Here is a 24,789-nt window from a genome sequence, read left to right as displayed (position 1 = left end):
GTCCTGTGATGGACTGGCAACTTATCCAAGGTGTGTTCTGGAGATAGACTCTGGGTCCAGTCCCATTCTGTCCAAGATAACGCAATTACCAAAAATAAACGACGAATGTTTTTAACAAATATATACAGTCAGATCCATAAGTATTTGGACAGTGACACAATTTTTGTCATTTTGCCTCTGCACACCCCCACAATGGATTTGAAATGAAACAGTCAAGATGCTATTGAAGTGTAAACTTTCAGCATTTATTCAAGACGCTTAACAAGAATACCACATTAACCGTTTAGGAATTGCAGCCATTTTATTTTTTATTTTTCTTTACAGAGTCTCTCCATTTTCACAGGCTCAAAAGTAACTTGACAACTGACTGATAAGCAGTTTCATGGCCAGCTGTGTCCTGTTTCCTCATTTCAAATCCATTGTGGTGGTGTACAGAGACAAAATTGTGTCACTGTTATAATACTTATGAACCGGACTATAAGTTCTTTCCTATTTTCAGTGAGAGATTAAGCTAAATAACCAAAAAAGACATTTTTCTCATAACCTTTTTACCCCCCCCCCCCCCCCGCCCCCCCGCCCCAATAAAGGTGCCAATAATTCTGGAGCTGACTGAATGAGTAAAACAGTCAATATCCGTGTCCAATTTCATTAATTTAATTTTTTCCCCCGCAGATTTTTTGACTCAAAACTGGCTATAAAACTTTTGATATATCCGCATTATTATCTCACAATTCTTCACTCAACTTACGTGAGGAATGCTAAACTTCCAACTAAACACAAAAGCATCGTTCCTTTCACGTCGTATATTATTATAAGATTCTAGATTATTATTTTTGCCGCATTACATTAAAAAAAACCCCTCAAATGGTGCAAAAGAAATGAGAAACTTCCGTAACGCTGAAAAACTATTTTTTCATGTTATCCCCGACTGTGTGTGGGAGTAAAACAGCCGCATGGGGGCAAGATGCATTTCATAAATCAATGTTAAAAATCCTCGGATTGGGTCACTCTCTTTATTTCCGCGGACAATGGCATCTCTGAGTGGCGCATATGAACAGGACAGTAAACTCTACGGTTTTAAATGGCTCATTGTGATGAGGCTACAGAGAGGCTCTTCATCCAGGACATGAAACTGCATTCCCTTCATCCCTCACTCCCTTTCTGTGTTTCTCAAGCAGTTATGAGGATAAACAAGGCTTCTCAAGATGAGTCTAAACACAGAGTTCGAATGTTCATAGTTTGTATTTTTGTCTATGCATAATAATGAGTGTTTCGGTGCTAAGCAGTGAGTAACTCGAAAGTGCCGTTATTCAAACTCAAACTCTTTCATACAGCACCACTCATTCTTAAAGCTGTGTGCGAAAGTGCTGTGTGTATGTGTGAAAGACAGAGTGAGAGAGAGTGAGAGAGAGTGACTTTTGACTTTAAAAATTTTCCTTTTATTACTCATTTAGAGTCCTCCAAAACTAGAGAAACATAGTGGATAGATAAAATGTTTATGAACCTAAACAGAGGTAATAAAAGAAACTTGGATTTACTTCCCCCTCTTTTTTTTCTTCTTTTAAACAATTAAACCAAATAAAACTTCTGCATCTACAGAGCATACAACTTCACCCCATAGTTCACAAAATTCTTGCAACCTTCGAGTCATTTTGAAAAACGCATATTCGGCTTTAAGTCTAGCTTTGACTAATGCTGTTAGCATTTTTTCTGCCTCCTGGGTGCCTCCCCTCTGCATTTTGTATTTCCTCGTGAGCCAGATAGCGAGTTTGGCCTGCCCTATTATGAAGCTTAGTAAAACCACAGATTTTTGCTTTGGAACACACTTTGGCCCATATATGTAAATGTGTTCTGCCCATGTGACTCCCAACCTTCTGCACCAAGCATGTATGTTTAGTACAGTGCTGTCTTAGAGGCATCCTCCAATGTTCTCAGTATCAGTGTTTGGAAGGATAAGAGAGCTCCTTCCTCTCGCTGATTCCCCTCTTCTGCAGTGGAGATTTGTAGAGGCTGGCTTTCCTCATGGTCCTGCCCCAGAGCCTCCCTGAAAAGGGTTAAGACTACCTCTCCCAACAGTCTCTGCATGAGGCGGCCCGACAGTACCCCTGTCTTGGCGCACATTTCGCTAGCCGTCTTCCAGCTGTTGCCAGACCTCAGGTCCTTAATTTTGGTGATTCCTGCTCTCCGTAAGTCTTGTGGAATGTATGCGGATGATAGCATTTTGGACTGTATCAGTGGGTTGTGGAACAATGGCTCTTCTTCGGTGCTTGGAAAAGGCCTTGCTGATGTTCAGCACTGAAAACCAGGCTCTCAGGACAGACGGGTAGAACGTTGTTGTTGCTGATAAGTCCATTTCCCTCAAATTCAGCACAAACAGATGTTTGTTGTAAGTCAGATCTTCAATGCGCTGAAGTAAGGCAAAGGATGTGTCGGCCCATGCCATCCCTTCTCCATAGATTAGCCCCAGTGCCGTATGCAGTCGGAAAGTTCTGACCCGACATGACAGGTCAATCAATTTCATCCCAACTTTTCCCCACTGGAGATTGTCCAGTAGAGTGGGATGGCCTTGATCCTGTCACTGCCCTATTAAAAAACTATCACATTTACCCCAACTGATGCGTGCTGAAGAAGCTCCTGCATAAATGGCTAGGCTGTGAGTCAGTGTTTGAATGTCACCCTGGTTTCTGATAAAAAAATAAAAAAAAAACTGTCACGTCATCTGCATATGCTGACAACACCAGCTTTTCCTGCACTCCTCTCACTGACAGTCCAGGTAGTTCTGCTCTGAGCCGGCATAGCAGTGGTTCTATCGCCAGACTATAAAGTTGTCCAGATAACGGGTACCCCTGTCTGATTCCTCTTCCCATTCTGACTGGACATCTAAGACCACATCCAAGGTCCATGTAGAATTCAGTGGCTTCTCTCCTCATTTCATTTGCCTCTGTTATGCTGAGGCACAGCATCTGGTTCCTGGATAAGTTGAAAAAAAAAAAAAGGCACTAGGCGCATCCATGTCCTTAATACTGGAGATGCGGGATCTTATTAGGGCTGTTTTGGCTTGTTCATGAAGAAAGAAATTAAAAACTTTCTCGTTCCTTCCAGTAAACTACTCATGTTAGGGTCATTCCTACAAATCATTTTTCTTTCTATTAAAGTTATTTCTGCCCCGAGTTCTTGAATGTTACCTTGTATTGTCTCTGCTGTGTGTGCTGTGTATTTCTGAGAAAAAAACAACTTTGATTTGTGTTTTCCCCGCCTCCCACCAGGAAAACAAACTGTTAAAATGCTTTTTTGTGACAGACATCATTAGGTCTATTGTAATTAAATGATAATCCGAAAACCCGGTAGGGCTCATGACTGCTTTATAGAATCTATTTCTATTTGTTTTGGTAACGTAAAACCTGTCCAGTCTTGCTGCAGTGATCTTTGTGTCACTAACTTTGACCCATGTGTATTGTTTTATTCCCTGGTTTCTCTCCATCCACACTTCAAACAAGACACTGATAAGCCCCTCAAGTGCCTTAGCAGGCTGTGGGTGTGGTTCCTCCCCGTTCCTGTCTAGGGTAAAATCTATGGTGCAGTTCCAGTCCCCTCCCAATATCACTAAAGTTTTACTACCACTTTGTTGTAGTGCATTTTTTAGTTTATGGAATAGCTGTACCCTCTCACTACCCTTGTTCGGGGCGTAAACATTTATGAAAATGAACTCCGTTCCCTTTATTTCCACCTGCACCATTAAGACCACCAATTTTTTGTGAGCTGGACGAAAACTAGTCTATAAGTCAGCGTCTATAGAAGCTATCTAAAAAGCTCAGAGATCACCAAGAAACCAGGACACACTGAGCATTATTTAAAAGGTTTCTAGAACTGTAACTTTCCACAAAAAAAGTACTAGCCTTAAAAGGTTACCAGGGTCTCAGAGTTACAAGTCAGTATCAGGTGTTAGTCATTAGCACACATGTCAGGTGTCTACATGTGTTACAGTTTGAGTGAAATACTGTATATATCTAATGATTTATGGAAACAATGAAAAAGAACCCCCTAAACCAAGCAAAGGCTTTTGGTTTATTTTTGCCCTGATTCATTATAATCATTCCTCATCCAAAGAGGAGGTAACTCGAACCTGCTCCAACTCCTTCATCTCCATTAAAATGCACACACACACACACACACACACACACACACACACACACACACACACACACACAGGGAAGATAAACCCACTCACTTAGCTGATTCAAGATGGCTGCTGGCCAACAAGTGCTTTAGCATTGATCAGAAAGATGGAAAGGATGTCCCTCAGCTTCTGGTTAATAGTTGCTTGGGATAAAAGGATCTGATCAAGCGTTATCGGAGGAGAATCTGTTTTCAGCAAAAGAGCAGAGTCAGACTCAGCAGAAACAAACAGGATAGGTTAATGTAGGAGCTTGAAACAGGAAACAGAGCCAAACAGAAGGGAGAAGACACACACAAACACACGGTAATGAAGCATAACAAGGCAAATTAATTATGATGGGTCGGGAAGGGGGTGTGTGGGGGGGGGTGGCATGATCAGAACACAGGACACACAAAGTAAACAGGAGGTGACAGAATCCCAATCAGGAAATCAAACCCAAGTACATATATAGGGTGTAAATCAACAATTTACCAATGCCTAAACATCATTATGAAAGGAAATGTCCTTAGTTGATGTTATTTCTCTAATGAAAACCAAACTGTTTAGTGAAACGCTGGCAGATAGACAGATAGATAGATCGATAGAAGGCTGGATGGAGAGAAAGGCATACAGACAGACAGAGAGATGGATGGATGGACAGATGGACAGAGAGTCAGTCTGACAGACAGATTACATTTAATATCTGGTTGTGTCAGCTTTAGCAGCAACAACTACAGCCAAAGGCTTCCGATAACTGGAGATCAGTCTTTCACTTACTTCTAGGACTAATATTTACTCCTATGCTTTGGATCATTGCCTTGCTGCATAATCCAGTTGCACTTGAGTTTCAACTTACAGACCGGACATTCTCCTTTAGGATTTTCTGGTGGAGAGCAGAATTCATGTTTCCCTCAATTATTGCAAGTTGCCCAGGCCCTGAAGCAGCAAAGCATCCCCACACCATCACACCGCCACCACCATGCTTGACCGTAGGTATGATGTTCTTTTTGTGGAATTCAGTGTTTGGTTTACACCAGATGTAACGGGACCGCTGTCTTCCAAACAGTTCCACTTTCAACTCATCAATCCACAGAACATTCTCCCGAAAGGTTTGAGGATCATTAAGGTGTTTTTTGGCAAAATTCAGACGAGCCTTAATGTTCTTCTGGGTTAGCAGTGGTTTTACCTCGCCACCCTTCCATAGATGCCATTTTTGCCCAGTGTCTTTCTGATAGTGGAGAACCTTTATTGCTGCAAGAGAGGCCTGTAGGTCCTTTGATGTTGTCCTTGGCTCTTTTGTGACTTGCTGGATGAGTAGTCGTTGTGCTCTTGGAGGAGGTTTGGAAGGTCGGACACTTCTGGGAGGATCCACTACTGTGCAGAGTTTCTCCATTTGGAAATAATTGCTCTCACAGTGGTCCTTTGGAGTCCCAGAGTCTTTGAAATATGAGGGGGGTGGTTGGAGTAGATAGCTAGCTAACTAGCTAGCTGTATTGATAGATAGATGGATGGACAGACAACAAAGCGTTAGAGAGATGGATGGATGGATGTATAGACGGATGAACAGACAGATAGACATAGATAGATAGATAGATAGATAGATAGATAGATAAAAATGTAGGATAAAAAAAATCATCCAATTTAGCATCTGGGGACTAGCAGCTAGCAAGAAAAGAACAGAAGTACACAGAATCACCTGGTGTGCATTAGCTAAAACTACTTAGGAAAAACTTAATTTGTTTCTACAACTGAATCTCACGCAACACCTGGTTGTTTATGTAACCAGAAGAAACAAAACCACTAATGTTAGCCTGCTGTGGTATCTTGTTATAAGCTTTACACAATCAGAAACAGGCTGGATGTTTACAAGCTCTGTGGCACTGCACTTGTTTGTGATGTGTAATGTGATTTTGTCCTCAGTCATCTGATCACACGACACTCCCCCCCCCCCCCCCCCCCCCCACACACACACATAATCTGCTAAGCCTGAGGCACGATCAGTGCAAGACTGAGCTAACTCTACATGCTAAAGTGGAGCTAAAATAAGAGCTTCAGTTCAATAACAGTGACAGGGGACGAATGACGATACAGCACTCAGGCTAATTAATTTAACTAAAGGCAGAGAGTCAATATCTAAAATGATCCTCCTTCCTTTCTCTCTCTCGCTCTCTCTCCCCTACTCTCTCTCATTCTTTCTTAATTAAAGTCCTAACATTTCCTCCGTCTTGTCAATATTATGTTCATAACATGCCCTGGCTCATATCATATGCAACATACTGTATTACAGAAATTTCTCTTGTGGGATGCTATCCAAATAACAATGTATGTGACTGATTTTTTTCTCCACATGCAAGACACTTTCTGGTTCTTGGGGTATACTGTAGGTGGTGGGTATTTTAGAAAAAAAACAAGCTGTATAAGCACCCCTTTGTATCTTTGCGTATCAAAATTGATTATCCTCAATGATGAAACACATGACTGTCAGGCCCCGTTTACACTAAGTGCGTTTTCGTTTTAAAACAGCCTTTTAAAACAGTCGTAAAACGCCGGAGTAGTGTAGAAGACAGGCGCAACTGTAGCAAAAGCTATGCATTTTAAAACGAAAACGCACTCATGTAAACAGGGCCTCAGGCTCTCCAACTATCTATGCAAACACTGTATGAGCTGTATACGACTCGAATTTGCATGGATGTTGCTGGCTGATACTGTGGTTAACACAGTGGTGTATTAGCTAACTGTGAAAGAAAGCTAGCAAAATTTGCACTAAATTTACTTCCCAATGCAAAATGGAGTTAATCTTACCACCCCAAAGTTATTCCTTTCCAATAACAGCATGCACTGAAACATTCCTCATATTCCATGGCAATTTGCCAACAACTACAATTTTTATTATTTAAGAATGACACATCACAATTTAATTATTTATTTTTTTTATAGTTACATTTAATGTTGCGGAACATCCATGAAACAAATGAGTTCCTGTTATCCCTTATGTTATAGTAGTTATCGCACACATTCACACACAATTTGGAAATATCAATCAGAATACAACACGTTTTTGGTCTTGGGGAGAAAACCAGAGTACCCAGAGGAAACCCCCCAAAGCACGGGGAGAACGTTCAAAATCCACACACAAAGGATGGAGGCAAGGTTCGAACCCCCAATCCCAGAGGCAAACATGCTAACCATTGAGCCACTATTTTACGTGGAGCATCACGCAAGTCCCTGTTTACACTCTTACTATAAAAAAGATAACATATGAGAATGAGTGCATTAATATAAACCTTTGATTTACAGCCAGCAATTTGCTGTTGTAGTTACTGTTGAGACTGTTGAGTTGAGGCTTTGCAAATTTAATGTGCTGTCGTAGAATATTACAGAAACCCCATAAACTCGAATATGCATTATAACACTTTAAATATCTCTGAATAGATCAATAACTTTTGAGTGAACATACTTCAAGAAGGAAGACAGAAATACAATCAGATTTGTCCAAGAGGAGAAATTAGCATTGGTGAGTGACTCCACATAGTTTCATTAATTCCCCTGCATTCTATTGAGTGAACACTTCCAAGTCCAGAGCTCTCAATCCAGATGTGTCCTCTAGAGACCCGAATTCCCCCAACCCCCCTCATTGACAAGAACAGCATCCAAATCCATCCACCAAATGATACAGTGCTCCCGCTGCTCATGTAGGCTTTCATCCCTGCATCCTCCCATGACCAGACCCAAGAGATCATGTTTTGTCACACACCCACACACGTACACACACCCTGACGCTCCCGAAAAAGTGATGATTTCAAGCAGATTTCATGCAGATGCACACCTAAACAAAAACACCTGCCCACGCTGAGTTCAGGAGATGATCATTAATCAAGCATTTCATAGAGAAACTAAAAATACACACACTCGCGTAGGTCATTTCCTGTATCACGAACACAAAGGAAAGTAATGCAGCGATTCATAGTGTGTAGAGACCGCAGGAAATAGGGATTTGGTTGTGCGCTTTTAATGAAATACTGACGTGCTGAATTTTCTGAATGTCTTTTCCAGAATTTACAGATGAATATTCTAATCACTACTGGTGCATTCAAATGAAACTCATCAAAAACAGTTGCTAAGCAACTAGGCCTGTCACTATTATTGCTATTATTAGAATAATTCATCATGATTATTATGATGAGCTGAACGTAATACAGTCCCCTCCAAAAGTATTGGAACAGAACGGACAATTTAAATTTTTCCCATTATACATCGAAGACATTTGGGTTTGAGATCAGAAGATGAATATGCGATGACAGATCATAATTTCAGTTTTCATTTTCTCCTATTTACATCAAGATGTGTTAAAACAACTTAGAACATGGCACCTTTTGTTTGAACCCAGTCATTTTGGGCGGCTGTGGCTCAGGTGGTAGTGCGGGTTGTCCACTAATCGTAGGGTTGGCGGTTCGATTTCCAGCCCACATGACTCCACGTGCCGAAGTGTCCTTGGGTAAGACACTGAACCCCAAGTTGCACCCACTGGTAAGTTAGCGCCTTGCATGGCAGCTCTGCAACCATTGGTGTGTGTGTGTGAATGGATGAATGAGACACAGTGTAAAGCACTTTGGATAAAAGTGCCATATAAGTACAGACCATTTTTTGAAGCCGTTTTTGAAGCTGAGAAAATATGGAAAATCAATCAGAGCCATTGTACAAGCATTGGGCATAGCCAATACAACAATTTTAATGTTCTGAGAAGGAAAGAAACCACTGGTTTACTAACAAACAGACATCGAACTGGTCGGCCAAGGGAAACAACAGCAGTTGATGACAGAAATATTGTGAGAGCTGTGAAGAAAAATCTAAAAACAACAGTCAGTGACATCACCAACACCCTCCACAGGGCAGGGGAATATCACAAGCCACTGTTTGAAGAAGACTTTAAGTGCAGAACTATAGAGCCCTGAACAGGAGACTGAAGGGAGAAATCCCCAAAACAAACAAGAACTGAAAGAAGCTGCAATAAAAGCCTGGAAAAGCAACACCAAAAGAAAAATGCAACAGTTTGGTGATGTCAGTGGGTCACTGGCTTGATGCAGTCATTATAAGCAAAGGATATGCAACTAAATATTAAGTGTTATTTACTTTGATTTACTTTAAATCTATCTGTTCCTATACTTTTGCTCACCTAAAAATTGGGTGGTCTGCCACCAAAGGTGCCATGTTTTAAGTCGCTTAACACATCTTTAAGTTGTGAATATCAGGAAATGAAAGCTGACATTCTGATCTATCGGCTCATATTCATCTTTTGATCGCAAACCCAAATGTCTTAAATGTACAGCAAAAACAATAGAATTGGCCTTGCTGTTCCAATACTTTTGGATGGTTCTTTAAGTTTAAGGTCTTTATGGTTTTTTTACCCTATAGTAATCATTGTTCTATGAATAAAACTATCGGTCTACAGTATACAATTGTTCGTATCTGTGTCAATATCTAGTGTAGGTTGTTAGAGGATAATCATGCTAATACCATCCGACGTTGATTATTTAGTGGTATTCCTCTCATACCACACAATCTGCCAATGCTTACACCTTTTTTTTATTATTTAACAGTGTGCTTTTAGTAATATTCAACGCTGTGAAACGTCTGGAAAACAAGTTCCTGTTCTGACTCACTGTACTTTATAGCAGCTACTGTATATACAGTTGTTTCTCTTTTTTCTTTCCCTTGGCATTAATAAGAACATGCAATTTGTCGTGTTCTACAAAAAAAACAACAACTGCAAAGCATAAACAAACTCATCTGTCCTGAAGACTTTCTCACGTCTGAACACTTAGTTATAGCTTTACAAAATGTTGAACCTGGAGACTCCTTCCATACACGCATATGGAAAATGAAGCCTGTGTGAATGAGCTGTTCCTATAGAAATGACAAACTATTATAATAGGACGCTATTATATTTTTAAAAATATATTTATACATATTATACTCATGCACGCTATTTTCGACTGGAAATACTGTCACTCTACACGGTGTAGCTATGGGCCTGATAACATTATTGTTCCTTTCACAGGATGTGCACGTCTTTCCAGATGACGAAATTTCGTTGCCCACAAAACTGGAGGCATTTCTAGTATTACTGTAATTCTTTCAAAACATGACTAATTTGGTGCGCGTGAAGAGGAACTCCCTGATAACGTCATTAAATAAAAAGTCCACACAGTTCTCCACCTCGGAAATATATGCGATATTGAAGTGCTTTTGTATGATACTTTATTGGACACTTATACATTACAGCACAGTGAAATTCTTTTCTTCACATACCCCAGCACGCTAGGAAGTTGGGGTCAAAGCACAGGGTCAGCCATGACCCTCGGCAGTGCTGGGGCTTGAACCCTCTTTGATCAGTAACCCAGAGCCTTTAGCGCTAAGCCAGCACTATATTGTAGTTTGCCATTTCTTTTCAGGTTTGCTCATGCTCAAAATCATTAGTTTACATAAAAACAGGCCAGACTTTCAGGACTTATCACACATTGAAATCTCTCCACCAAACTCCATCATATTATAGTCCAATACAGTGTGTTCAGTTCTTATCAGATGATATGGAAGATACCACATAATAGATGCACATAATAGATTCTTGTCCTGAGTTTCGAATAATAAATTCTTCAAAAAATAAATAAAGCCAACTCAGTAAAATGTAATTTTTCTATGATAACGATTACATAACGATCGTTATCAGTAGTACATGTAGACTTCTGAACCCTGTTGTATATACAAAGTCCCATTTGTGAGGGGAAATCGTCTGTGTCTGTGAATAAAATGCCCCTTGAGGCTGACTGCTGAACGTCACATGGTGAGGAAGTCGAGCTGAACGTGGTGCTTCTGCTCCTGACATTATCCAGTCCACTTCCTTAAGCAGCTTGTATTTCCAGACTGTTTTTTCCCCTCTTTAAAAAATTGCCAAGAATTCAACAGGCTGACTGTGTGATCTATATCTAACAAACAGAACAGAACGTGACGACTTTACACGAGACTTAAAATAAACAAAACGTTTGGTGGCTTAAAATAAACAAAACTTTTGACAAATAACTCTTTTAAAAAAAAGAAAAGAAAAGAAAAAAAGTGGATGTCATAATGGGCTTCCAGAACCTTAAAGCAATGGTTTTGTGATGAAAGCAACGTTGATAAAATTGATCAAATAAATTTTGTTCTTGCTCCAACTTTATTTGATCTTCCAGTATGGAAAAAGCCAGATATATTAACTATCATATCTGTCAAAACATTTCTATTTTGTGCTAATATCAGAAATTACAATAGAAAAGTATTACATTAGATTACATTTATTTATATATATGTATATATATATATATATATATATATATATATATATATATATATATATATATATATATATATAAACACATTCAAATATATTGTGTGATAGTGTACATTTCATGAATAAAATGTAATAATAATCAAACTATAGATTGTTTTTTTATTATATATGGGTCAATGTACTATTGACCAGCTGTTTCTATATTTCGCATATTTATCTAAACATGTAGACTAGTCAGTGCATACACTCTAAAACGTCATTATGGCCTTATGTAGGATTTACATATTGATATAATGTCCATGTTACTACAGTAGCTTAAGTTCATAAATGTAGTTATTTCTATTTAATGAGTTCAACAAAAGCCATTATTTACCTATTTACTTTTCGTTGCGCTTATATATTGTACTTAAGTGGAAATGCTGCCCTTAATTTAAACACGTTGATCTAAGAATTTTTTCCCCCAGTGTATAACATATATGATTTTAATCAATTCTATATCTATAACAGCATCTGAGGCATATATAACATATTTATAAGAATTTGTGTAGTATTTTTTGTGAAAACTACAATAAAATAAATATTATTCGATTATATGATATTCGCAGGCCTATTTCTAAACATTCTTTTCTAATTTCAAGCTAAAAATGTTTTAAACATTTCCCTAAATGTAATATTTGCTAAATGGTTAACAGCCTGTTTGCTAATAAGGTTTTTATTAGCATGATAAAGGACTTGAAGAAGCTTCATGTAGCTATATGTAAATAAATTTACTTCTTAAGGCCCTTTCACGCAGAGTGCGACGTGATAAAGTGAAGCGAATGGCAGATGAACGGTGCTTTCACACCGTACGCGAAACTTTTCATCGCCTTCGGCTAATTCACGCCTGCAGGATAGGTGCAGTTGACCGAGAATGCATTTTCCACCTGCACATTAGGCGGTGCAACCCACTGTTCAGCTGATCGGCTTATCGTCTTTGACCACTGAGAAGAAGAATCACTTAAATGTTGGCACCACAAGGCACAAAACTGTTAAGAAGCACAGAAAAAGAAAGAAAATGGATCTCAAAATGGAATTCGCTGTGACTTTTATCAAAATGTTCTCTGTTCTCAGACACCAATGATAACAAGAACTCAATATCCATTCTCTTCTCTCATCCTGAATATTTTTCTTTGGTGTTTACACTGGTTTTCAAAACAGCTTTCTGTGCTATAGCGCCACCAATCTCGCCCTTTCGTGCAACAGCAGCGGCATCCGGGCACGTCATTTAAAGCTCAAATCTAAAAAATCTCACTTTGTCACGCCCGGTGTGAATAGCTCCATAGGGTATCTATTGTTTCGATTCAAGAGCATCATACATTCGCGTCGCTTAATCGCGCTCAGCGTGAAAGGCCCTTTATTTCATCATTCAGTATATCATTGTAACTAGCAGTGTATGATGGGAATCCCTTTGTCATTCTAACTTGGTAGAACAGATCCTAAGTGATCTAGTGTTTTTGTAAAATGACTGAAATAAAATAGCTAAGCTTATCGAATACGGGACACCTTGCCTGACAAATACCACCAGTGTCACCGTTTTTATTGCACTTATGTAATATTTAAACAATAAGCAATTTACTTTTGTATTTTTAAGCCTCCTATGGATGAGGCCTGGGAAGAAATCTTTACAGAGGTCAAAGTTCACGTCAAATATACCATCATGCTGGGAATGTGGGGATTGAAAGAGCAACTTTTCATCGGTGTGGTCTGATGTGAAGAGTCAAAAGAAAAACAAATCAATTTCTGGTTCTGCGTGTTTACCTTTGCTTGAGAAAGAACAGCCAGAGAGCAAAGAGCGAGCTGCTGGACCATCACACGGGCTGACCGGGGTTTTAAGACAGAACATTATCTACGCCAAACTACCCCTGTCCCCCCCTCCCCCGGCTTTAAACGTTGGTATGCACCCTGCAGTTGGATGGTTAATGGAAAAGGGATGGTGCCATGTGAAACAGGAGGAGGGGTGATGTGGGTTTTCGGATCTGGTGAGCAGATGATGGTACGATGTTATTCTCTGACGAACTGTCTCACAGAGACAAGATAGAAAGTTTGTTCATCAGTTGGCAGATTGGACAAAATCCACCTTGGGTTGGAAATAATACATATGTTTTTTATTGAATTCATGATCATATTAATTATTATACATCATTTTGGATTGTTCCAATCTGGCAACCCAGACTGACACGTTCTGAAAGACGTAGACAGTTGAGCCACACGCTGGAATGGAAAAAAAACGTCAGATACACAGTAATCTGAAAAAGTTACAGTTAGAGCTGGTTTTAAAGTGGGGTTTAAACCACAATTTGTCTGCTAAATCTAAATCCAGTCCAAACTAAAACTCAGGATCAGCACTCCTGAGAAGATGATAATATAGTTCCAATTTTCTTAAAATGGACTACAGATGATCATTCACGGAGCTTAACAATGAGTTTGATGCAAAAATATGAGGATAGGTGCATATACTTATGGAAAGACATTAGTAGGGTTGGGCAACATGATGATATGATATCAATATCCTGATAAATGATGTAGCAATATTTTTTTTCTGGATATCGTTATATGTTTTTATTACATTTTGAACCTAATTACAAACTGACTGGAATTGTGTACTTTATTTACTTCACATCATGTACTGGAATTCCGTATCATAGCGATGTGAATGGTGATATATTTTTATCATGTCGCACTCCCTGAACTGTAATGCTACATTAGATTCATAGCTCTAGCTCGGCCGACTACATTTGGGGTTAAGCTGGAAACTGTGCAAATTAGATTAGACAGAACGAGAGAAAGACAGACAGATAGATAGAGAGAGAGAAACACAGCAGTGGGTTAGACATTATGAAGATTATAGGGAGGAAATGTCGTGTTCCTCAGCTATAAATTAAACTTTGCAGATCAAGAGAGCTGGACAGGCCTGGAAGAGTTCAGAGGAAGTCTTTCCTTTAACAAGTTTTGTTTGTTGTGTGTGTGTGTTGGAGCAGAGACACTTCAGTCTTTCCTCTCTGATGCCCTCTGACAGCTGAACAGCCAAAATGAGTCACGCAGCAGAAATTCTCAACTCAAAAACATGCCTTCTCTCTCTGTCTTTCTCTCTCTCTGTCTGTTTGTCTGCATCTGTCTCTGTATGTAAATGTAGGTCTCTGTATATCTGTCTGTCTCTCTGTATTTATGTGTCTGTCTGTCTGTCTTATCAGTTTGTTTGTCTATCTATCTGTCTGTCTCTCTACATATCGGTCTCTCTGCCCGTCTATCTATCTATCTATCTATCTGTCTGTCCGTCTCTTTGTATATCTGTGTCACGATTCCAAGGTGGAGACGGATGCAAGTGCAGAATTTCTTTAATTTATAGCACAACCAAGCACAAAACTAGAACTGTGAATTAGCAGCAAAACTAATCTGTCTGACTGTCTGACCTTGTCGTTCTGACAGTCTATAAATCTGTCTCTGTCTGTATGTGTATCAATCTGTCTCTCTGAATATTCTATCTGTCTGTCTCTGTATTTATGTCTGTCTGTCTCCCTATAACTGTCTATCTCTGTATATCTGTCTGTCTGTCTCTCTGTATTTATGTCTCTGTCTGCCTGTCAGTTTGTTTGTCTTTCTATTTGTCTGTCTCTCTCTTTTTAAATGTGTCTGTCTGTCTCTCTGTATAACTGTCTGCCTGTCTCTGGATATCTGTCTGTCTCTATATCCATCCATCTGCTGTCTCTCTGTATAATTGTATGTCTGTCTCTCTATATATCTATCTGTCTGTCTCTATTATATGCGTGCCTGTCTGTCTCTCTATATGTCTGTCTAACCCTGTCGTTATGTCTGTCTATATATCTGTCTCTGTCTCTCTGTACATCAATCTGTCTGCCTCGCTGCAATCTTTCTGAATATCCATCAGTCTGTCTTTACGTGTCTGTCAGTTTGTTTGTCTATCTATCTATCTGTCTCTCTTTTTAAATGTGTCTGTATATGTCTCTACATATCTGTCTGTCTGCCTGTCTCTGTATATATGTCTGTCTGTCTCTATATCCATCCATCAGTCTATCGGTATAACTGTCTGTCTGTCTCCATATATCTGTCTGTCTGTCTCTCTGTATATCTATCTGTCTGCATTATATGTGTGCCTGTCTGTCTCTCTATATACAGTATCTGTCTGTTTGTCTGATCTTTATCTGTCTGTCTGAATAGCAGTCTCTTTCTCTCCAGCAATCCGTCTGTCCCTCTGAATATCTGTCTGTCTGTCTCTGTATTTATATATCTGTCTGTCTAACTATATAAAATATATAATATATATATAACTGTCTGTCTGTCTCTGTTTATCTGTTTTACGTCTCTCTGTATTTATATGTGCCTCTGTGTGTGTGTGTTGTCTTGTGCTTGGGGGTACATGCCCCCAAGTCACAGAGTCACAGGGTCACGACCCCGAGGTCACACCTGTCTGTCCCCCCACAGCGAGCTCAGTGGTTTTATTTGCTCTGCTGTTCACTGCATGAGTTTCTGAAGCAGTCCGTTTCCTGCCTTCTGAATGACACAGAGTTTATCTCAGGAGCGTAAACGCTGGCTGAAGAAAAGCTGTGTACTGAGACACTGTCCTGCTACTGATCACAATACCATCGCCTTCACACGTTTTTTATTTCATGCCTTTCGCCTCTACATCATCTCTGCGAGAGAAGTACCATTTTTGGGAAGTCACGTTTTATGTTCATTTGAGAAACTGAGCCTATAAAGTGTTGGATTAGAAAAAAATTTTGCACAAAGCTCTCACACTGAACAGGAAAAAAAAGAATGTTTTAAAGAAAATGACACGCTGAGCACTCTGGTGCACAGGAAATCACACCTCTGAGTACAACAAACAAAGTTTTTACATTGCAAATGATACAATGGACAAAATCTGCACACATACAAATTTAGCATCAGGTTTGTTTGCACAAGCCATGCATAAGACGCATTTCTGTCCGTCAAGCTCAGAGGTGTGACTTCCCGTGTTGAAGGTGAAAGGCCCCATTAAATCAAAATTGAGCTTTTGTGACTTTTAGCTTGAATATGTTACCTGTAAGTTTATCTCTAAGCTAGTGCGCTCCAAAAACGATGACAAAATTCGCACTTAGAAGATATATGCATTCAAAGTTGGTACAGATCAACAATTTCAATCACATCATTCTGCACTTCAGATTCTCATCAGATTTTCTGTCCAATCAAACGCACTTTAGAATCTGAAGTGTCCCGCCCCCGACGATATAAATATCACGCTGACGAAGTTGCTGTGGTCGAGCGAGAGAACTCATATCGGCAACGTGAGCTATAAATGTGTTTTTAGCTGTTCGAACGTGTGCGTTTTATTCCGTTTTCCAACTGTAAGTTGGTTTAGAAGGAAATGGAAGGAAATTCATTCACTTTGAAGAAGAAGGTATTTGCGCCAGCTCACGGCTTTGCGACAGGCTTTTTTTTTCCCGATTTTGGTTTGGCGTTCCCGATTACGTTCTCTCTTTACTACCCAGCATGACCGCATCAAACATCACATTCTTCTATTCATTCCTCATTCATTCATTCCCTACCAGTATGTGTTGCAGGCTGCTGCAGCAAATATCGACGTGATATAATAATAATAATAACAACAACATATGCCGTGGTTTTCTGTAAGTCATGTTTTTAGTTATGTATTTTTTAAGTACTTCAGGTTAAAAAGTTATTTTAAAGCCTAGTAGTTTTTAAAGAGAAAACATCAGATGGGTATCAGAATCAGCTGATACGCAAAAGTTTGAAAAGGTGGTGTCGTGCTTTCTCTAGTGATGTCGTTTATACCTACCGCTTTGTGCAAACTGCATGTCTAGACTCACACTCTGTTCAGTCGTTTCTGCTTGCTAACTGTAAAACGTCGGATGAATCATGCTAAATATGTACACAGACAAGTGTAAGACAAAGTATTCATTATTTTATGATCCATATTTGACGCTGCTAAAAAGTAACCATTTTATGGCTAACTGTTAGATTGTACGTTCTGAATACATTCCGGAAATCTACATTGATCTCATCTAATCTCTTTCACTTGTGCCAAAATTAGTAACGGAAGCTCCTCGAGGGTACAAACTAGCGGAAGTGCTGAGAAAAAAGTGAAAAAACGTTCACCGTTCCCAAGGCAACAAGCACTGTTTTGATCGTGTCTCCACCTGCTCAGTTCCCTTACTGCATGTTCATTTGGTCTGGGTTTCATTCTGCCTTGATTGTTTACTTTATAGGTTTCTGTGTTTTGTCGAGACGTCTTATTTTGCAGTTACGTCCTGATCTGACAGAGCCTCGATAATATACTGATTATAAATCATAGACAGATCATCGGGTAATGACTGTGATTTGTGTATTGTCACAAATAAAAACAACACCCTTGCATTGACACGCCCATGAAAGAATAAACCCAACCATGGTTTGCGTCACGTTTTCCCAAATATGACAGATAAGGAAAGCTGCAGACTCCCAGACGGAGGACGGGAGACAGGGTTAGGGTTAGGGTTAGGGTTAGACACGTGATGTTCAAATGGTTTACACCTCAGGAACGGCTGATTGTGACTGCATTGTTTCTAATTACAGAAAAAAAGCAAACATTACAGAAAGACCAAAAAAATAATAATAGAGAAACAAGAAATAAAGATTCCAGTAAGCGTGTTAGAAAGAAAAAAAGATAGAGTGAAAGAGCAAAAGGAAGCAAACAAAATAGCAACAGGAAGTGAAAGAAAAAGCAATAATAAAGAAAGAGTGAAAGAAAGAAAGAAAGAAAGAAAGAGTCAAAGAGAGAAAGAAAAAGTGAAGGCCAAAAAACAACAAAAGAAAGAATAGGTAAAAAAGTTCAATAGCGAAAGAATGAATGAGCAAAAGAAAAAGAGAAATAAAGAAAGGACAAAAAAGAACGAGCAAGAGAGAAAGAAAGTGAAAGAAAGAACAAATGAGTGAAAAAAGAGCAAAAGAATGAATGAAAGAAACAAAGCAAAGGAGTGAAAGAATGAGACAGAGTGAACGAATGGAAGATAGCGTGAAAGAAGAAAGAGAAAGGAAGGATGAAAGAAAGACAGTGAAAAAGTGAAAGTGAATAAAAAGCAAAATGAAAGAAAGAGTGAAAGAAGGAAAGAAAGTGAAAGAGTGAATGATAGAGCAAAACAGAGCAAAATAAAGAGTGTAAGAAAGAAAGGGTAAAAGAAAGAATGACTGAAATAAAGAGTCAAAGACAGAAATAAAAAGTGAAGGCAAAAAAGAAAGAACGAATGAAAGAATAGGTTAAAAAGTAAAATTGCGAAAGAGCAAAAGAAAAAGTTAAATAGAGAAAGGACAAAAATAGAAAGAAAGAGCAAGAGAGAGAAAGAGCAGATGAGTGAATAAAGAACAAAATAATGAATAAAAGAAGCAAAGTGAAGGAGTGAAAGAATGGAAAATAGAGTGAAAAAGAAAAAAGAAAAGAAGAAAGAAAGAAAGGGAAAAAGTGAAAGAGCAAATGAATGAGCAAAAAAGAGCAAAATGAAGAGTGAAAGAAGAAAGAAAGAACGTGACAGAGCAAATAAAAGAGTGAAAAAGAGCAAAATGAAGAGTGAAAGAAAGAAAGAAAGGAACAAAGAAAGTGACAGAGGAAATAAAAGAGTGAAAAAGAGCAAAATGAAGAGTGAAAGAAAGAAAGAAAGGAAGAAAGAAAGTGAAAGCGCGAATGATAGAGCAAAAAAGAGCAAAATAGAGTAAAAGGAGTGAAAGAAAAAGTGAAGGAAAGAAATATTAAAGCATGAATGAAGGAGCGAAAGAAGGCCAAAAAAGAGTGAAAGAAAGAAAGCAAGTGGAAAAGTGAATGAAAGAGCAAAAACTTCTGGTCGTGGTATAAAAAAAATTGAGGTTGGAAAAACTCACACAGGATGATACAAGAGAGAGAAAAACAGCCAAGGGTCAGAACCAGAGAAAAAACCAGACTAACAGGAACCAGCAGCCAGAGAACTGGGAAAGGGACAGAAGACAAGTTTCAGGAAGTCACGCCTTGTTCTGATTGTATAAATACACAAGACTACACATTGTGCAGCAGGAAGACGAAAAGCAAGCAGGAACATGCGGAAACAGTCACCAGACAGCATGGTTTCTTTCATAATTAATAATAATTAATGAGTGCAGATGGCTTCGACCAATCACAGAGCAAGAACGCTGTGACAACAGTAACTATCCATCTTAGATTTAATCCCATAACATTAGCAGACATTAAAGAAGTTAGCAGACGCTATCTAGCTTGCTAATGTGATCGATTCATTACATCTTTACACTTTTGTGTTGATAAAAAGTGCGACAGAATAACGTTAACATACTGAAAGAAATCTAAACTTTCAAACTAATATTGCAGGACAAATCCCACTGACACTATGCGAAAGGAAGAGGTCCACCATTAAAGGAAACGTTGTCAAGGCGCCATTTTGCGAGTCACAGGAACTTGGTGCTCTTTGATTGGATGAAACCATGTTCTCATGAATTATTCCCGAATTCCAACCCTTTCTTTCTAGATGAAATGACATCGCTTAACAGAGGAAAGTATGTGAGAACAGGAAGTTGTGACCAAATATGGTAAATGGAAGACTTAGTGGCGTAGTGGTTAGTATGTTTGCCTCACACCTCCAGGGTTGCGTGTTTGAATCCAGCCTCTGTCCTGTGTGTGTGGAGTTTGTATGTTCCCTGGGTGCTGTGCCTAACTCCCTAATCAGTTGTAGGCTGATTGGCATTTCCAAATTGTCCGTGGTGTGTGAATGTATTGGCACCCCAGCCAGGGTGTCCCCTGCCTTGTGCTCCGAGTTCCCTGGGATAGACTCTATGCTCCCCAGTGACCTAGTGTAGGATAAGCGGTATGGAAAATGGATTAATTGATGAATGGATTCAAGGAGTCTCCAGTGTCAGCACTTTGTAACAGTAATATGTCCATCATGGGAACGTGTAGAGGACAGAGGGCTTGGCACTTTGCACATTTCTTGGTAACATGACGAGCTGTGGTTTTCTTATGAACGTCAAGACTGATAGATCAACTGTTTATAGCTGCATGACATAAGTGATAACAGGAACTTGTTTCACAGACGTTCATTAAATTGTGTTTTATCCAGTTCCATGTAAAAATGTTTTAAACCTCTGAATAAATTGTTGTGGGAGAGTTGAAAAACAAAACTTAATCAGATATTTTCCTTTGAGTCAAACCGGACAGGAATGTCAGCCCATCATGACTATCCATCTACCATCAGATGTATTTTTAACACCAAATCCAAACAGTGCACTGACTCAGCTGCTGTGTGTCTGACTAACATTAAAGAAATGGTTCAGCACAAAACATGTTTGATCGTTTTGTACTGGGCATATGAGACTAATGTACAGTAGCTAACAAGTAAATAAGGTCTCTCTCCAAAATCTTCTGTAAATACGTTTATAAATCTTCATATACTCGTGCCAGACAACGTCATTAAGCTATGTAATCTCATTTTACATCCGCAGGTTCAAAGTGGAAGTACATTATCCGCATAAATTCTAGCTTTGCTCTACAAGTCAGTAGGTCTAAAAGTTCAGTGATACCATATTGAAAAGATATGGTAAAGAAAAGATAAGAAAAAATAGTTTAAGATAGTAGAAAAGATAAAGTTTAAGATGGTTTCCCCTATAATGCAGAGGTGCCAACATTGCTAACAAGAAATTCCTAGCATGCAGAAAGAAAAAAACCCAATTGTACCTTAAAATCCCCAGTATACTGTATGTTGTGAGATGCCAAATTAGTTTTTTATTCGTTTTTTTATTCATTTTTCCAGATGTGCACCAAGCAACAGTATGAAAAGAGCAGGGCAAGGGACTGGTGTGACCGATAGTAAATAATAAGCAGATTCTCCATACTTCTTTCTAATCGAAACGAGACTGAGATCACGGCCCCGCTGGTTTCTATTTCCAAACAAGGTCACGTAGATAAACAGTTTCACCTAGAAGGTTTTTCAGGTCCCATGTCCATGCTTTTTTTCCTGGGTGAATTTTATTCATGTGTAGTCTGACTGTTGCTTTAGTTGAACAAACACTGTTGTATCATGATACCTCCTCTGTAGCAAGGGACTTGAAATAGTAAATGCTAGGATTAAATTATAGACATTGGTACATTTGTATTAAGTTATAGCACTCAGTGCAACAATGCCATTTTGTCAATGTTTACAGATTAATGTAAGTCACAGTGTGTCTTGGAAGTAGTTTGAGGAAGAGTTCTACAGAAAACTGGGTGGGTGACCGGCGTCAACTGCATCAGCCTCATATTACTAGAAGCCAGTGATGGGCACCATACATCTCATCTTGGTTCATTAACGGTATGTGGGCTGAGGCGGAAATTATGCAAGTTTGATATTTGTGCCAAAATATTTCTTTAATACAATCACCGTGTAATTGTGTAAAATCTGCTGAGTGAGCACAATCCAGGAAACGATGTATTCCATTAATCCTCATTAGAAGTAACCATGAAGGTCCACTAATTCCAGAAAGCATGAGAAACTCCCCACGTGTACGTAAACATGGAGTTACATATATTACAGATCGTCACGAAGGCCTGGACCCAATCAGCTAGCGATAGAATGCCTTTCATTAGCGTTCAAGTATGGAAAAAGACGGTTCAGAGCCCGGCCTCCTGGGACATTTGATGCATCTGCCCGTACACTGTGTAGATTTATGTCCATCCTTTTCTCGTTCTATTTTAGGAGCACATTATAAAATTAGCCGTAAAACACAGCGCACCACAACTGCGGCAGAGATAAATGAAGACACGAGGAGATGAGAAAATCAATTAAACGAGGTGAAGTAAGTGAGGTTAGTGGGTTCAGGTCATAAATTTCGAACCAAGGCTTTCAAAGGACAGTTTCGCGGCCTCATGTGGCTAGCAAACAGAGCTGGTGGTCCGAGCTAGCAAGCAGAGCTAGCATTCCACACAGCAAACACACACAAACATAGGAATGTTCAGTATATCAGAGTGTGGAGATAAACACAGCAAACACCAGACAAATGATCTCAGCCATGCTAGGGTCATCTTTAAAATCGTAAAAGTTTTAGTTTGTATTTAATTTTTTCAAACAGTAAAGGAGCAGATGTGTAACATCAAGAAAGTGAAATTCAAAGTGTTAACTTAACGTCTAATGTGATAAACCAGTGACAAATGATTCACATGCTTGTTCTGTGAATAATGTTTCCTAACTGACATGAAACAACTATAGTTAAAGAAAAAATAGTGACACAACATTGTTTTTAAGCAGTAGTCATAGCATGCTCAGTTTTTGGCGGTGTAAACTGATTATTATGAAGTCAATAACTAATGTTAACTATCTAACCTGACTTGATTAGTCATTTGATTTTGTGATATTTTACATGTACAAAGTGTTGTATTTCTATTATTGCCAGTGTATTATTGTAAATTTATCTTTTAAAAACAACTAAAAATATTTTTTTCCTAAATATACGTAAAAGATTTATCACATGTTTAAATGTGTACCAAAACTATTACAAAACTTAATCAGTATTGAATCGGTATCAAAATCCACATGCATATATTCAACTTTTAAAAAATGATTAAAAAGTTTTCAAATGTGCTTGTTGTACCATGTACCATTTCTCTTTTTGTTGAAATGCTCTAAAGCACTGCTCGAACTGACGGCCGAGCTGAGAATAGTCCTAATGGGCGTGGCTTAATATTTTAACGAGCATGCTTGATTCTAACGAGTACAAGACTTCCAGCCTTGTATGCCACTCGCCACTCGTGCAGCTTTCATTCACCAAATGTCTCCGATTCAAACAGTCAAGCATAAGCTTAATCAACGTCGGCCACGTTTCAATCCTTACAGTGCTTTCTCACGCCCATGCATGCTTTACGGAGAAAGACATTCCAAACAAATGACAAGGACAAATGACACGGCACAACCGTTTATGCTAATCAGCATTTATAATGGAGCGAAAGAAGGAAAAATTCGAATGACTGCAAGTGAAATGTGTGTCATCAGCATCAGGTTGTTCTGATTGAACGGGTGTTTATACGTGTGCAGGTTTTTTCGAGAGTGTTCACTTGTTTCTCACACACATAAACCGATTAAAGCCAGATGGCTGATTTCTGGTCTGAAGCCAAAACCACCTTCATGCTGCGAAGTGGCGGAGTGTTGAAGCCTCAGATACCACCACAGTGTCACACCTACAGAGCTACGGAAGACATAATATCTTACAGAGGAAGTGAGTAGAAAGGTATGACGGCATGCATAGCCCTGGGACAATCTCTCTCTTTGTGTGTGTGTGCGTGTGTGTGCATGTTGTGTGGGTGGATATACACATCTAACTCAATTCTTTAACAAAGGTCACAAGCCTGCATCACATGCATGACTCAAAAGAAAGAGAGAGAGAGAAATGGGATTGAATGAGAGTGAAAGATGAAGAGACAGGAATATGAGAAAAAGAGGACTCAACTTGAACTAACATCCTTTATACTGCAGCGCTGTTAAATTCTGCATTCTGATTGGTCAGAAGATTTTTAATTCTGACAGATTTAAATTGATGTCCTCGTATAACGTAAGTGCATAACTTGTTTCCACGACATTAAACATAACTATAAATGGATAAAAAGTACATTGATGCATGTCTAATTATAAGCATTGGCAAGTCATTGTGGTATAAGAGGATACTAAACTGGTACATATTGTAAGTAAAACTTATAATAAACTGTACAATATATGCAACTTTCTAGGTAATAGATACATACGTAAGGTATGGTATAAAACTGCCCTAGCAGCAAGAATTGGTACAGTTTACTACCCCTTCTTCTGAAAGTGTAGGGGTGTGGTGAATTCAGAGCCTATCCCCGGGTACGTCCACCTTAATCTGGATAAATCTGAAAACACATCTAAAGAAAAACATTCTATTTTTCCTACGTTTCGGCCTTCCGTCCACACTGTGACGGCGTTTTTGTCCAGCAAAATCAGAGCTTTTTTTTTTTTTTTTCCCCGAAAACACTCTCCCAAGTGGATAAATAAAGTGGATAAAATAAAATGCTGTTTTCACGTCATAGTGCAGACTGAGAAAAACGTTGAGATTCAAAAACATGATGACAATCATGTGACCCATTCCACTCAGAACAAGCGAGATGATGGATGAGGTTGTACTGCAGTTGATGTGCCTGATATCCAGTTTGATAGTGTTGTTAACGATTAATGTCACTTTGTACAACTGTCAGGACGGAAATGACACAGGCCAAAGCTTCTTATGTTTTATGCATGTGCAGTATAGGGATGTAAGC

At 39.0% G+C, this 24,789-nt stretch overlaps 1 protein-coding gene across 2 annotated transcripts in view; it reads right to left on the bottom strand.

The window, feature by feature from the left end:
• itga1 (integrin, alpha 1) overlaps positions 1-24,789 on the bottom strand; it is a 67,536-nt gene that overhangs the window by 40,289 nt on the left and 2,458 nt on the right. Inside the window, exon 1 of one of the 2 annotated variants that reach the window (XM_017489213.3) lies at positions 4,229-4,247. The exons of the other annotated variant lie outside the window; for it this stretch is intronic. Within the exon in view, the coding sequence (XP_017344702.1) occupies position 4,229 (1 nt within the window). The 5' untranslated portion in view covers positions 4,230-4,247. Of the gene's footprint in view, positions 1-4,228; positions 4,248-24,789 lie in introns of those variants that run through there. 2 annotated transcript variants of the gene reach the window in all.

The sequence above is a fragment of the Ictalurus punctatus genome, chromosome 16 (assembly GCF_001660625.3).
Source record: "Ictalurus punctatus breed USDA103 chromosome 16, Coco_2.0, whole genome shotgun sequence".
Taxonomy (NCBI): domain Eukaryota; kingdom Metazoa; phylum Chordata; class Actinopteri; order Siluriformes; family Ictaluridae; genus Ictalurus; species Ictalurus punctatus.
Note: the sequence above shows the minus strand (reverse complement) of the source record. Positions and strands in the feature narration are given on the sequence as shown.